At 33.7% G+C, this 15,951-nt stretch overlaps 1 protein-coding gene across 1 annotated transcript; it reads right to left on the bottom strand.

Moving 5' to 3' along the window:
• Nucleotides 1-369: 369 nt before the first annotated feature.
• scg3 (secretogranin III) lies at nucleotides 370-15,195 on the bottom strand. Its single transcript, XM_042743676.1, has 12 exons — nucleotides 14,814-15,195; nucleotides 13,711-13,763; nucleotides 13,454-13,484; nucleotides 13,143-13,367; nucleotides 11,185-11,327; nucleotides 10,832-10,978; nucleotides 10,486-10,732; nucleotides 8,902-9,018; nucleotides 5,550-5,633; nucleotides 5,335-5,445; nucleotides 4,201-4,290; nucleotides 370-1,257 (listed from the first exon to the last, which is right to left on the bottom strand). Exons 1-12 carry the CDS (start codon nucleotides 14,896-14,898, stop codon nucleotides 1,139-1,141), a joined length of 1,452 nt encoding a protein of 483 aa, XP_042599610.1. The 5' UTR covers nucleotides 14,899-15,195; the 3' UTR covers nucleotides 370-1,138.
• Between the last annotated feature and the right edge of the window lie 756 nt (nucleotides 15,196-15,951).

The following is a 15,951-nucleotide window of genomic DNA, read 5'->3' as shown; positions in this document are numbered from 1 at the left end:
GTGGTTTTAAATGACCTGGTATAAAGTTCCATATAAAATGTATATGGCACTGATATTATTCAAAGATCATACAATCACAATCAGCAGTCACAATAAAACATATTTTAGGCTTAATATTAAGAAATGTGCATTGTGCACAAGTATCCAAATTAAGTTCAATTATAATTTTTGTATCAGTAAGTCTTGAGCGATATGTCAGTAAATGTGTTAATAGATCTGAAAAATACTTAGTATGAAATAAATGTATATATTTATGTGCAATTTATATTATTATAGAATATATTATATTAAATGTGCAATTTCTTGCTTTCTTAACATCAAATTGGTTTATAGAAAGATAAAAACCTTAAAAAATGACAACCACAGAAGTTAAGTAATTAAAGAAAGGCAATGTTTAATAGATTTTTGGAAAAAATCATGATATTTACATTTAAAAATACTTGATTTTTGTTAATCTATAGCATGTGGAATATACAGTCAAATAGTGGAGAAAGAAAACCAAGAAAACCAAACGTAAGATAGAGAAGGGAGATATAAAGATATAAAGACTGCCCCCTACAGACTGGGAGACAAAACAACAACAGAGGAGAAAAGCAATTCACTGACAGTCGAGCTGATTTTTTTTTTTTTTTTTTTTTTTTTTGGTTGGTAAAGAAACAATAATACAGATTCTTCTGCTTCATCAAATAAGAGGAGAAATTGCTAAACAGCATACATGAATGAATGTTACATACAGATAGAGTATATGCATATGATGCTGTAAAAGTCTATTGCAAAAGAGGGACAGGCGCTAAAGCTTCTATTTTCACTGATTTGCAAGTGATTTGCCGAAAAATCCCCCAAATTTCATTCTTCTAGCAGCCAGTGCTGTTATTCTGTCCTAACACGTAAGAACACTTACAACTCAAATGTGATTTGTGGCTTATCTAGAACTAGATTGTGTTCTATTGCTGACTGCACTGAGAGATGATATTGCCTTCTGAAGGGAATCATTCTGCAGAAATACTGTCTGAGTTGCAGACTAAATCTTGTTTATTAGGAGTTAAAGCATTAGGATCTGTGTTAGTATGCCTGGTCCAAGTATTTAGTAGATAGTCTAACTGTTACACTATTACATGTGAAGCTGGACTTGTGGTTCCTACAGGCTTCCGTAGATTCTCTTGATGACGTCACCTTCGTCCTTCTCAAGGATGCCTTTGTCGATGTATGCGTCCACCTGCTGGTCCATGAAGTCCCTCAGCTTGGAGAGGTCATAATCTTAAACAGAACACAGGAACTGATCAGTACAGAAATTTGTGCAAATGTTTATTTTAACATGTTACAAAGTGATGTTACAAAGTATTAAAACATTAAGTGATATTAAAAAAGTAGTAATCATTATTATAATAATTTAAAAAGTAATATTACATTTTAAATTATGTTAATTTAATCAAATAAAATGATAAATTAAATATTACATTTTTAAATTGTATAAAGGGAATTGTTTAGTTAATGATGTCTAAATGAATGAATGAATGAATGAATGAATGAAATTATATATTTCCCTGTTAAAAGAAATATTAAAAATATTTGTTAGTTGTCTTAAAAAAAATTATTGCAAATAGCAAAACGGCTTATTTTGTAAATGTATAGAGGAAATTATAAACTATGTATTTAAAGCTATAATATCACAAATAAATAAATAACGTAATATTTCCCCTTAAAAATAATCGTATTTAACAAAGAGGAATTATTACAAATATTTTGTTAGTTTCATAAATGTATAAAGGAAACTATAATCTATTTTTAAAACTACAATATATATAAGAAAGAAATAAAGAAAATTGTATTTCCCCTTTAAAATATTAATATTTAACAAATTCAAAAGAAATTATTTATATTATTTTTAGTTGTATTAACTGAAAATATTAAATATAAATAAACAAACAAACAAACAATAAAACAAACACAAATAAATGTGCTACCCCCCCTTCATAATAAGGGTTTGATCATTCTGATTTTTATTTTATTTTTTAACAGAGATTAATAAAAAAAAAAAATCCCTTTTTTAGTTTCATTATGTTTAAATGCATATTAGCCTTATCAAGCTCAAAAGTTTAACTCTGTAAGGCTTTTGTCTTGGGAAATCACTGTGATCAATTAAAAAAAAAAAAGTTATTTGCTTAAATTGCACTGGGTAATGTGGCATGGTGCAATTTTTTCTTCAGTGTTATTTTTGCACTTAACTTCAGTTTCATAACTAACAAGGGTGGCACCAAACACATTTCAGATGAGAAATGTTAAGGGTTATATGAATCTGTAAGCTGGTTAAAACAATGTAGTTTTTCATGCTAAATAAAAGGCTGTAACTTAGAATCATTTAAACAAATACTTGAAATGTGGAAAGCAAGCCACACAATGGCCTGATTGTATTTTTTCCTTTTAGAAATGATGATGTTATTATCAGTGGATATCAAAGATCATCCATAAATGCCTGTTAGTGTACCAGTGTAAGCCTGCATAAGCGTGGGTGTGTGTGGGAGAGAGCCGAAAGCCAGAAGACTCACAAAGCAGTTCATATGTATAAATCCACTTCCAAATTCACAAGTTTTGGCACAGCATGTGTGTGTGAAAGTGTTTTGAGTACATTGTGTGGGTTGAACAAAAATGCTGGCTATCAGAAGAGTGTGTGTGGGCTCTGGGAAAATGTATAGACCAGTGGATTCTTTCTACACTGACCATTACAATAGAATAAGACTGGACAGTCCTCACAGGAAGTTTCCTGCCGACCTCACACGCTTCCTGACTCACTGACTCCTACTATGTCTGTATTATGGCCATAATGACTCATGTTATATTTAACACATTAAAACGTCTTGATGTGTATCATCTGAGATTTTAATGTTGCATGAACATGGATGGGTGATGTTACATTACCGTTCAAACATTTGGGTTAAAAAATATATATAATATTTTTATTCAGGAAGCATGCATTAAACTTATAAAAGGTGACAGTTAAAACATTGTTAATTTTTTTTCTTTTCTTTTTTTGATATATATATATATATATATATATATTAAAACATATATTTAGACATTCATTTAAACATTTTCTCTATATAAATTTTTATTATTTGTTTTATTCAATTTCCTTTGATGTAATGCAAAAAGAAAGAAAGAAAAAAGTGTTTACACATCATGAAATTGTTTTACTTAATTTATTCTGAAGAAAAAAGAAAAAGAAAAAAAAAACTTGCAATATTGAGAATTGTCCTAAAATAGGCTTTATTTGCTTTATGCAATTATATAATTTTTTTGTCTTTTATGATTATTATGACCTGGACATGATTCACCCGTCTAGACGGAAACAGTCTGCCTCTAATGAATCTGTTTTGAATTTGAACAATAGAGCGAGAGTTCTCATCTCCAAACACACTCTCATTTTCTGAGCTGAGCAGATGATTCCTGAAGAACACAGACAGTGTTTGAGTCTCATGCTGGCAGGTATGAAGAGAGGAACACAGACCTTTTGTCTGAAACGCAGCATACTTGCAGTGCTCTAACACATCCAAGCTCATTAAACCGACGCATATTCATGAGCGCTCTCACCCACGCTTATTTTAATTGCAAATTAAGAGAAAGAAAAGAGTCTTTAATATGACTGTTCTTCTCCATGTTTTCACTGAATTGTGTGTAACCTTGGGTTAGGGGTAAACCCTTTAACAGCTCTAAGAGAGCGAGATAAGGCTGTTTACCAGTTTATCACGGATTACCAGTGTGTTTACTAGCAGTAAAGGATGGTATTTTTGTATCATTGTCATTTTCCAAATCTAGCAACAGCTTCGTCATGTAATTTTGAGCTAATATTCTGTAAAACTGGTGTTTATTTATTTTGGCAACATTTGAGGATCTACTGTACATATAATTTTCCATCTTTGAATTGTGTTATGCATGAACAGTAGGCCGCTTGCCTATATTACATTAATGCAACTATTAATTTGCATGTAGAAATTGATCTCTGCCCTAATGGAATTTAATTTGATCAATATTACAAACAAAACCAGAAAAAAAAAAAAGGCAGAGCACATATCCTTCTAGCTTCAATCATGATTAAATTAAGAGAAAGAGCACATGCTACATTCCATTCCAGCAGCTGTAAAATAACATAGTCATGACTGAAAGGAAACGGGTTTGCTGCTTTAATATTTAATGAACATTTACCTTCTTTGTTGCTTTCCTTGTTGTGTTTTTTCAGCCATTCAATGTTCTTCCTGATTGCCTCCAGATAACTCTCAGACTTCCCAGGATGACCTGTCAGATAGAAATTATTCTTATTCTTATTCTTATTCTTATTCTTATTCTTATCACTATTACTGGGATCCAGCATCTCCACGACCCTAAGCACAATTCGTTTGGAGAATGGACAGAAGGATTATAATACTGTATTTTTGTTTACATATTTCTATATATATTTATTCTTCTTCTTAAATTGATTGATAGGTAGATGGATATATTCATTATTTCAGTAATTTGTTTAAATAAGTTTCTATATATTATTCTTTATATTATTTGTTAAATATATTTTCTGTTTAACATTTCTTATTCTTCATTTAAACAGATAGATGAATAAATATTAAATGGATAAATAGATGGATATCTTTATTAAATAGATTAATAGATGATGGATTATTATTTTATTTTTTGTTAAAATACACATCTTTGTAAATATTTATTCTTATTAGCTTCTTTTCAGGATATTATCATTAATAATAATTATTATTAATAATATTATATATATCTCGTGCAATGTTCATAATTTTGCTAGAGAACACAGAGTTGAATTATGTGCAGTAAATGGACAGTTTGGTATTATGAGTGTTGCTATAGTAACAAGTTCTGAGCGGTCAGCTCATAATTGTGGCAATTCAAACATGAAAGCAGCATAAATGTATAATGGGTGTCTTCTTAATGCTTCTTGGGTAATAATCGGTGGTGATTATCACAGCTTTTAACAATAATGTTCAGTACTTTTCAAAGAATCAGTAAACGTCTCCCTGAACAAGGCCTCATAATTTTATTCATTACAGTTGAAGATGCCCTCAATCTGCCGGGCTGCTGCTGCAGAGTCTCTCCCTGTGGGACTGAAACTCTCTAAAACACGCACACTCTGCAGTCATTTCTAGTCGAACTGCAGGTTAGTGTTGAATTCTATATTTGATACAGGCTTATTAGTGTATCTGCCTCAGCTCTACTGCAGTTAAACAGCTCAGTTACACCAGCAGCAGCTGAGAGGCTTTTAATAACATCCCAAACCAGAAGCATGTGAAGATGATACAGGATCCTTGATTTACTCACTGATTTCAGCAGCAGTCTGGACTTCTTTGGTCGAGTCTTTGAGAGACTCATACTCTTTCTGCATTTTGGCAGCTTCTGTTTTGGTGTTGTCATCATCATCCAATGCTTTTCCTGGAAGGAGGTGTGATGAGGGGAAAAAACAGTACAGTGATGCCAAAGTCTTCCTGAGCAGAACCTACAGTGAATGACTTGCAGTTTGCAGTGTTCTGATTTACCTGTAGGGGGTGTAATGCTAAGAGGAACCAGAGATTTGCCCAGCTTGTTCTTGGTCTGCAGGGCAATCATTGCATCCAGATTTTCTGTGTGAAAACACAATATTTATCAATATGACACTGTTACACAGATTACAAGCACTTTGGAGACTATATTTTTTTCTGATAACACTATACATTAGGGTCCCATTAGTTAACATTAACTAACGATGATCAAGATATTTGGGTTACAGTTTATTTTAAGGTGTCCTTGTTATAGTATAATTAAGTACTGAGTAATATTATTTAACTACATGTACTTACTATATGATTAGGGTTTGGCTTAGGGTTACTTGCATGTAATTATGGATCATTTATTGTTATTATAATAGTAAGTACATATAACATGTAACAAGGTCACTTTAAAATGTTACCAAATTTAGCAACAATAAATACTAAACTTAAAAAAAAAACAAAACAATTCAATCTCAGCTCAGATCAAATAAAAAAAAATAACAGATAAAACTTTTGTTTTTAATAATGTATTAGTAAATGTTGAAATTAATATTAACATTACATTAGATTAATATATGCTTTAAAAGTATGTCACTGTTAGTTCATATTAACTGATGTTAACAAATAAAACCTTGCTGTAAAGTGTTACCATTTTTCCTAGCTGTATAATATTAATTTACAACATTTAAAGGGATACTCCACCCCAATATGAAAATTTTGTCTTTTCATATCACCGTATGCTGTGTATGCTCTTCTGTATCATCCGCGCCACAAGGATGTGCTGTTTCTACATGTATTTAGCTTTCATTTGAAAGAAAACAGCGCATCCTTGTGGGGCGGATGGCACAGAAGAGCATACACAGCATACAGTGATATGGAGATACACAGAGGAGACTGCTGACAAAGGAATTGTTGAATAAAGTCGTTATTTTTGTTTTCTTCGCTTACAAAAAGTGTTCCTGTCACTTTATATAACCCAGACTGCACGTCTGATGGCAGATGGAGTATTCTGACGGCGACTTTCATACCTTTTCTGGACCTTGACAGTGTAACTTGGCAGTCTATGGGATAGTCACAGGCCTCCCGGTTTTCATCCAAAATATCTTAAATTGTGTTCCGAAGACGAACGGAGCTTTTATGGGTTTGGAACGACATGGGGGTAAGTTATTAATGACAAAATTTTCATTTTGGGGTGGAGTATCCCTTTAAGCTTTTCAAATCAGTTTGTTGCTGTAATGGACTGATAAAAATGCATCTTTAGCAAATAGGGAATTATTAAATGAAATTAAATTAAATTAAATGTAACAAACCAAAGTAAATAATTGATGACAAAAATAAGAAAATTATTTTGTGAGTAAAAACTGAAGAAAAAAATCAAAGGGAATTCTGGGAATTCACCCTTTCTCCATAAATAATAATAATAATAATAATAATAATAATAATAATTATTATTATTATTATTATTATTATTATTATTATCATTACACATTTTACATTTTTTATAATAAAAACATAATTTTAACAATATTTTATTTTTAATGTATAATTACTTGTTACAATGTCTTAATTTATGTTTTATTTCTACAGAAATACTATATTTTATAGTTAAATTACATGTATTGTCTTTTTTAAACAACAACAACAACAAATATATATATATATATTCATATTTTTATAATTTCTTAAATTATATAAAATGATTATTTAAAAAAAAATATATATATATATATATATATATATATATATATATAGACAATATATTATATATATATATATATATACTTATATATATATATATAAATATAGGCCTATATATAATATAGATATATATAATATATATATAGGCTCATATTTTTTATATATCTATATTCATATTTTTATAATTTCACCGTGATTGCTACAGATGCTACAATTTTAGTAATGTCTATTTCTTCAACTTTTTGAGGTAAAAGAGACCCATTACAGTGACATCTGATCAGAATTATCTTTGACAATATAGAGCTTTATCCAGCACTCCATATGCAGATGTACTCATTATGTGTTGTGTACACACTTTTGTACCTTGGAGCTGTTTGCCAATGACAAACACACATATTAGGGCAGAATGATAAGAGCCTCATCTCATGTTTAAACCACAGCAGATCAATAACAGCTGTATCCTGGCAACACACCCTGCCATTCCATTTGATCTTTACAGCTCTGTCATCATGTGGCACAGGTTGCCAGAGTAACCCCATTATTACGCAATGGAGAATTCCAAATTGTTATCTGTGTTCCATCATAACGACCGCAACCATCTCATTAGAGAAACAGACAGGATTAATTACACGGAATGAAAGAGAGGGAACAAAAGAGAGAACGTTGGATGAATGAAACAGGATGCTGTTTGTTTGAGCATGTCTTGAACATATAAGGACCTAAGATGGACATGGCTTGTGTCCCCTTAAAATACACTGATCAGTTATGATCAGTGGCACAAAATTAAACTGTTTGCATTGCAAAGTTAATGAAATATAAACAAAAAATTTTGTGAACAATATTTCTGTGCAAAATCCTATTTATTCACTAAGCACTTTTTTTCTTTTTGCCATTTAAAAATAACTTTCTTTGATCTCCCATTTACCCTGTTAGAAATATGCTATTTTTTATTACCTTACAAAACTGCAGAAACTAATGTTGAAGTTCGCAGTAAACATTAGTGAGTGTAGAATATGGATTATGCAGATAGTGGGTATCGGTCCACTGAGAAAAATCTGTGATATTCTGTCTTTAGTCACATATATATAAACAAAGACTGATGTCAATCTGCTTCAAGTATTCCCTCTATATTTGATTTGATAGGGAAAACATTTAACATTACGAGCAAGTCAAAATACAGCTGCTCTCTCTCTTTCAGGCTGGACAAAGCATTATTTCAGGACCCAAATGCACACAAAAGCAGTCAGTCACATAAAGCTTATCTCTGGGATTCCCTTTTGCCCACACACACATACATCATGTCCTAACCAGTGTGAAAAACTACCAGTTACAAGTATTTACATCTATTCTCACTAAAAGAGAAAATACTGTGTAATGTGACGCAATAGCCGCCGATCAGAACATATTTGCTGTTTAACACATATACTAGATGTAAGATATTTCCTGAGAATGTGCAAGACTTTAGTTTCATTAGCCGCTATAGATAATAAATAGAAGAATAATGTGCAGTAAACAAATATATATGTAACAAGAATAGGTGCACTAAATGCAACTATTTGCACTGCAAATCAGTGTGTTGTTTAACACCAAATGCCTTGAATATTCAAATTAAAAATGCCACTCTTTTGTCAAAAATAAGGTGTACAGACAACTTTGGCCTTACCCAGATAAGAAACTCCTTCTTCAGGTGTGATGGTTCCATATTTGACCATCATCTTAACAAAGTCGATCAAGGTCTTCATGATGGTGATCAGGGTTTCTCTCTCCTCTTTATCTTGCTCTGCAATGTGAGAGGAGAAGGATGTGATAGATTAAGCAATGAGAGCAGACTTTAAGCTGGATTAATGTGGTGTTTGATGAAGAAGAGGGCAGCTGAAACCACAGGAAATGTGTTTAACCAGATGGTGATGTTTCTAAAGACCTTATGGCTGCTGATTTACTGAATGAGCTGTGTTGTGTTGTGTTACATTACTGTTTGTGTGGTTTTTGAGTGTGTTTGTACTTTTTTGACTTGCTTAAAGTGCCCCTATTATGGATTATTGAAAATTACCTTTCATGCTGTGTGTAAGCTCTAAGTGAATGAAAACATCATGGAAAGTTTTAAATCTGAAAGTGCACTATGTATAAAGTTATTGTCTCTCAAAAGAAAGAGTTGCCTCTGAATCATTGAAATGAGTCATTTTTAAAACAAATCCCAAGCCGTTTCATGTTGATGTCAACATTAAACATTAGCATATTGCCCGCCCACTTGTTGGTCTTTTCGAGTTGGTCTGAATGAAAATGCGAATTCATTCTTCTCAAGGAGGTGCCGCTTTTAGACCGGTAAAAATAGTTCTTTCCCTAGTACCTCTTAAAGCAGCACTGCGCTCACAAACGATGCTTTATCAGGCATTACAGGCAAGATGAAATGAAAATGAGACCAATTGGAGCAATCACTGCTGATTAGCATCACGCAAAGGAGGGGTTTGGAAAAATGAATTTGTTAATCGAATCATTTGGGAGACTTTTGCAAATAAGGTAAAAGATAAATGCATATTATAAGTCAATGAAAGTGTTTTTTGACCTTGCATGCATGTCAACCAAAACCAAAATATGAACCTTTTATTACCCATAATAGGGGCACTTTAAGTTTTAATTATTTCTATTTTCTGTTTCTATTTTCTATTTTCTTTGAAATATGATTAAATTGTACTGCTAAATGTACTGACAAGCATTTAAGAACAATTAAAATATTCTGTAATGTCATTTCTGTTGAAACTTGTACATTTATAAAGATGAAGTTAAAAATATATTAACTTTTACTAATGTAGTATCAAATAACACACTACAGTTAAAATTATAATCAAATATTAAGTACTTTATATCCACTATATAGTATGTTAATCAACACATAAAAATAAGCACAACAAACTATTAAAACATGATGATTTAACATACTTTAAATTAAAACTTTTAATTTGACATCACAAAGTGCACCTTTTAAAAGTGTACTTAAGTGTGTTAAGACACGGTTATTAAATTGTATTCCCTTTATACCCTTTACACTTTTAATGGCCTTTTATTTTATTAACATCTGATTATGCAAGTACATTTCTTTTTAAAAAACAAATACACTTTTAAGACACTACAAGTGCACTGAACACTGTTAAGTGCACTTCTTTTTTGGGTTTTACAGTATTCAGTGTGTGTTGCATCATGTTTTATGTTTTCTGTTGTACTGTGTTGTGTTGTTTGTTGTTTTGGGTACCTGAGTCAAGGCTCTTGAGGAGTCTGTAGAAGTTGGGGAAGAACTGAAGGTCCTGCAGTCCATCTTCAGGGTTCAGTTCGTTTCTGTCATTCCCATCGCTCACGGCGTCCCATGAGTCTTCAGCCCTCACTGTGTCATCTCTAATCTCCTCCTCTTGTTCTTCATCACCATTAGCATCATCACCACCATTATCATCATCACCTTCATCCTCGTCATCATATCGTCGACTGGGCCTGTCTTCCTCATCCTGAAGATTCCAAGCAAATAGAGTTTTTTTTTTCTCTTTTTTTGTGCATAAATATGCAGTTGGTAGAAACACTACAGACACACAGTCACACACTCATACCATATTGTTTTCTGTGTCTTTCACAGCATTAACAGGGTAGTCCATACTGAGGTCTCCAATCATGTTATCTTTGGCATTTTTGGTGATCAGATCCTGCAGGGCTTCAGCAACTTCATACTCCAGTGTCTCTGCCTGACTGTCTGTGATCTGAAGGTCAAACAAAAGAACACAACACCTGCTAGAACAATCAATTTACAAGGGTATTATTGTATGACAATCTATTTTCCATGCTATTTAGGCTGGTTAAACTGGAATATGTTTCCCTAGAGGAATTAATACATTATGTATGATGTTTATTGCATGGCTTATCAACATGGCAGCTATCAGAATCAATCACAATTTGAATCCCTTACTAAACCCAGCTTGAGCAGTTTAGACACAATTCTGTCAAATACTCCTCGGTCATCTTCTTCATAGATTTTGTTGGCGATTTTCTGGACGATGTCATGAGCTGTTAGCGGGGTCCCGTCCAGCTGCCGAAAACTTTCAGGATCATCTGAAAAGGAACACATTAAAATACTTCACATACCTCCCAGGAGGATAATTTTTAATAATGAGTTTTAATAATTGTTCTAATTCTATGAGAATAGGGACGTCCAAACCACAACTTACTTATTTTGGATAATAACCCGCAGCATTTCTAGCCTTTCATCTGTATTGGAGAATGGATATAACTTGATTATAAATTAACTGCTGATGGACTGTAGGTAGCCTAAATATCCTCCTTATCCAGCATTTTTGGGTTTCTTTTTCTGTGCTATAGGTTTAGTTTCTAGTGTGTTGTATTTGATATTGCTCTATCAGAAGCCTACAAGCTCAAAGCTCTTGAAAAGTGAAGCTAAGTAGGAGGAGAATGTGTGAAACAGAGATCTAAATGTTGGAGCTGAAATCTGCCAGCAATTCTTGTCTGTCTGTTGTAATTCCTGTAACCCAGTGAAATCAAACAAAAACACCTCCCACTCTGTTATCTGCCATTATCTACAACAGAGATCGACTTACACTGCCTTAATCGCTTCCAGTAAACTCACCATCTGCCTGAAACGTGACACTGATCAAACGTCTGACGCTCATTCTGAGTCAGAGGTCTTAGGTGGTCTGAGTGCCTTTATGACATGACAGTGTCATAAAAAAAGTAAAGCGGTCATATTATAAGTTAATTTAGTTGCAAAAACTCCTTTTGCTTGGATAGCTGACATCAGGCAGATGAATACATGAACACATGACTGGCCACATGTCAACAACATCTATTCTGTGTTCAGAAACATGGTCCACCCAGTCTTGGTGAGGTAAAAAGAAAGACACACTGTAGAACAGGTATTCCTATTCCTAAACATCATGAGCGCTAACAAGTAAAATGTGGTAAAGTCTGATAAATCTTCTGCTGTGTGTAGCACCTACAGCTCTGCAGAGCCTTTGTGATTTTTTTATGAATCTTAAATCACAATACATCACAATGTAACATGAAAAAAAAAATAAACAGTTGATTTTCATCCAAGAAACATCAGAGGGTTGGGGAAAAATGGTAAAAGGAATTATAACATGACCTCTTTGAGCTATTGTGCTATTATTAGGTTAGGAGGGTTTTTAATGTTGGTGTATGTTTATTCTGACTGCCCTGTTGTAGGGGACTGTGGGGTTTAATGCTACAGTATAAATCATCCAGTACAGCAGCCTGTGGTGGGATAATCCTCTGATTCTCTCTCTCCTTCTCTCTCTCACTCTGTCTCTTTATCTCTACAAAATACCTCCTGATTGACCTATGGTGTCGGCCACCTGTTCCTGTATTTAGGATCACATACAGTCACAGGGATGGATTAACACTTTCAAAGTGGGAGATAATTTGGCTTTTCACAGGTCACAACTAAAAAAAAATGTTCATTGATTTTTTCACAGTTTCCTGAGGCTGGCTATTTTACCATTTAGAATCCACAATGTCCTGACACATAAAATAGTTAAGACTAGGAGACCAAAGCTATGCTCAAAATGGAATAATAACACAGTAAACACTACATACTAAATGATAAGTGAAACATAAATGGACATAAATATGGTTACATTTTTATTTGACTTAATGTTTAAATGTCTTGACTTTTTTTTTTTTTTTTTTGTCAAATAGTCAAATCAAAATGGGCATAAATAAAATACAGATGCAAAAAATTCCACATAATTTCAATATACTTAAAACAGAAAACACAAAACACATTGCATACAGTACATTTTAAAACAAAACAACATACTTTGCAAAGTACACATACTACATGGTATGCTCTTCCGAATAAGGCTTTGGCAACATGGTAAATGTAGTTCTTACCTTGGTATTTGTAGTCCATTCCATTCTTAGTAGAGTCATAATCATCAGCCAGTCTTCTGTTTTTGGTAGTGTCGGCCTCATCAGTACCATATTTCTCATCCACAGAATCTGAGATGGGAGTCTCGTTGTTTGACTCTTTGGACTTCTCAGCCAGAGACTTAAGGAAGGTGATGTCATCATCCTCAGAGTTTGACTCTGCCTCAGCTGGTGCCGTTGGTTTGGGTTCTGCATGGATGAAACAAACACTTGTGAGCAAACACTTGTGAGCTATTGATCACTGTGAAGCACTATGTCTGCATAAGATTCCTCACCTGTCTTCCTGATGCTGTCAGCTTCTGCAATCTGTTGGGGAAAAATAAATAAAAACACAGTCTTGACTTTTACAGAAATTTTTATTTAAATATATTTGAACTTGATACAGAAAACATCTATACCCAGTCAGAAGCAAGGGTAAAAAGGTAGTACAACAGTACAACAGTAGTTGTGTCTGATGCAGATGTACAAAGTATATTTGTGTATTTTACATAACATAGAAATTAACAATAAATTCATATTTCTGAAATCGCACCTGTTGTTCTAATGGCTTCTCCTCAGTCAGCTCTCGGTTATACATGCTCTTATCTGGAACAGGAAAGAAACACACAAACACATTTAATATAGGCAAAGATTACTGGGGACACCCAGTAGCTGAATTTATTTTTGTGTTCTACAGAAGAAAGAAAGTAATTTCATTTAGAACAACGTGAGGGTGAGTAAATGATTATATAATTTTCATTTTTGGATGAACTATGCCTTTAATACACTTATACCGGATAACAAAAAACCTACCAGGAGGATGATGAGAAGAAAAAAAAATCTGCAGTATCACTGCAGTATCTGCCTCAGATTACAATTGATTGGTTATTACATTGTAATTATAATGTAAAGACATTGTAACAACATAAATTATTTTCTGAAAAACAAAATCTATGTTGTATGAATCGACTATAATTTTGAAGGAATCAAGACACTTTACTTTATAGTTATTAATATGCATTTCTTCAGTCTGTCTATGGTTGTTGGGATCTTTGATGCATTCAGCTGCAGTCCAAACTGTCCAAGAGAAGCTGCCACGGGAATAATCGGATTACAGGACAAAAGACTAAAGGCCTTTGAAAGCTGAGGCCAGAGCTTCCTATACAATAAATGATGAAAAAAACAACAAACAAAATAAACCATCCAATTCATTCACTTTCTTCCCATATTTATATGGAGTTATCAGCCAATATGGGTTTTTTGATGTTTAATATACTGATGGCCAACATAATCCATATATACACATTATATAGCCTATTTAAAATACAACTTAATACATATGTAATTGTTGAAATTAAACAGAGATCCTAACATTTAGCCTACTTCCATTTGAAAACAAAGCATGTGCACGTTGAAGTCCAGACATGTGTTAATGACTCAGTTGGACGCTGTCCTAAATATCAAAATGGCAAAATATCGTCTGATTAATTTAAAGTGGCCTATATTAATGAAGCAATTTTTAGTTTTATGACACGTCGTGCGTGTTTTGTGTGTTCCACTCAATCGGATGAATCTTCTAAATCAAATATTCCACATCTTCTAATATTTTGGACCGATGTGTTGGACTATAGGCTTGTTGGTTATTCAGTAACTCACCGTCGGGTCCGGCAGGTGTGGGAAACGCGCTGATCTGCGATATTACAGCAAGGACAACCACAATCCCTACGCGTTTTGACGCCATCCTTCAGCTGGTGTTCAGAGGGTTTCTCTCTCGCTCTCTCTGTTGTCCTCTGTGGAGATAAACGCGCCGTTGGTTTGGTTTTGTGGAGCGCGCTGGGGTTGGCAGGATGCCGCGCGCTCTCAGCGCCTCTCCTCTATAAGCGCAAAGGCTTTAGTTCCGCGGGAGCTGTTGAGTCCCTGCAGTGCTGAAACCAGGTCGCTGGCTATAATTAACAGCGGATAAGCTGATGGGAGGTCCTCGTGTATACAGGGCCCTGACTCTAGCAGCTCATGGATGGATGGATGGATGGATGGAGGAGGAGGAGGACGGCACGGTTACATCCGCCCATGTGCGTCAGTCTGAAGCACCTGCGTCACGCGCATCTCGCATTCATTCATGCTGCGGGGCAGCAAACGACCGAATGAGCGCAAAAAAAGAGCAGATAAGAGGCAGTCTTCGACTGAGACGGCACTCTGAAAAGAATCAGTTTATGACAGTGCAGATTGAAATGCAAATTAAGATCTGACCCGTTTTGGTAATCCCTATTATGCTTTGAGGTAGGCTACACATGCGTTGGCTGGGAGCGACAGATAGATAGATAAAAGACTTGTTATATTAGATTTCATATGTGCTTTTATGGATAAAGTGGTATGGAGTATTGATGGATTGATGTGGTTTTATAGGCAAAACTTGAAAGCAAACATGACAACAAAAAGGTATTGAAAATGTGTTGCCCAGGAAAAAAAGAAAGAAAAAAAGATACAGTTCATTGAACACACTGACCTTTTATGACACTGATGTCACCATGGGAACTGGCATTTCATTGGCTTTTTAGCAAACAATTATGAAACACAAAATCAATGATGTAACAACAAAAATACAAAAAGTTCTAAAATATTAAGCTTGAACTATTAAAAAAATAATAATTATACATCACTGTGATCATAAACTATTTGTAAAATACATTCAGCCCTTACCCCAATAAAAATATGACATGCTAATCTGATTTTTTTTTATGAAGGAAACACAATCTTGTCCTGCGGAACTGTTCACAGTTCATTATGCTCAGTTGTT

This window comes from Cyprinus carpio, chromosome B18 (genome assembly GCF_018340385.1).
Source record: "Cyprinus carpio isolate SPL01 chromosome B18, ASM1834038v1, whole genome shotgun sequence".
Lineage (NCBI taxonomy): Eukaryota > Metazoa > Chordata > Actinopteri > Cypriniformes > Cyprinidae > Cyprinus > Cyprinus carpio.
Note: the sequence above shows the minus strand (reverse complement) of the source record. Positions and strands in the feature narration are given on the sequence as shown.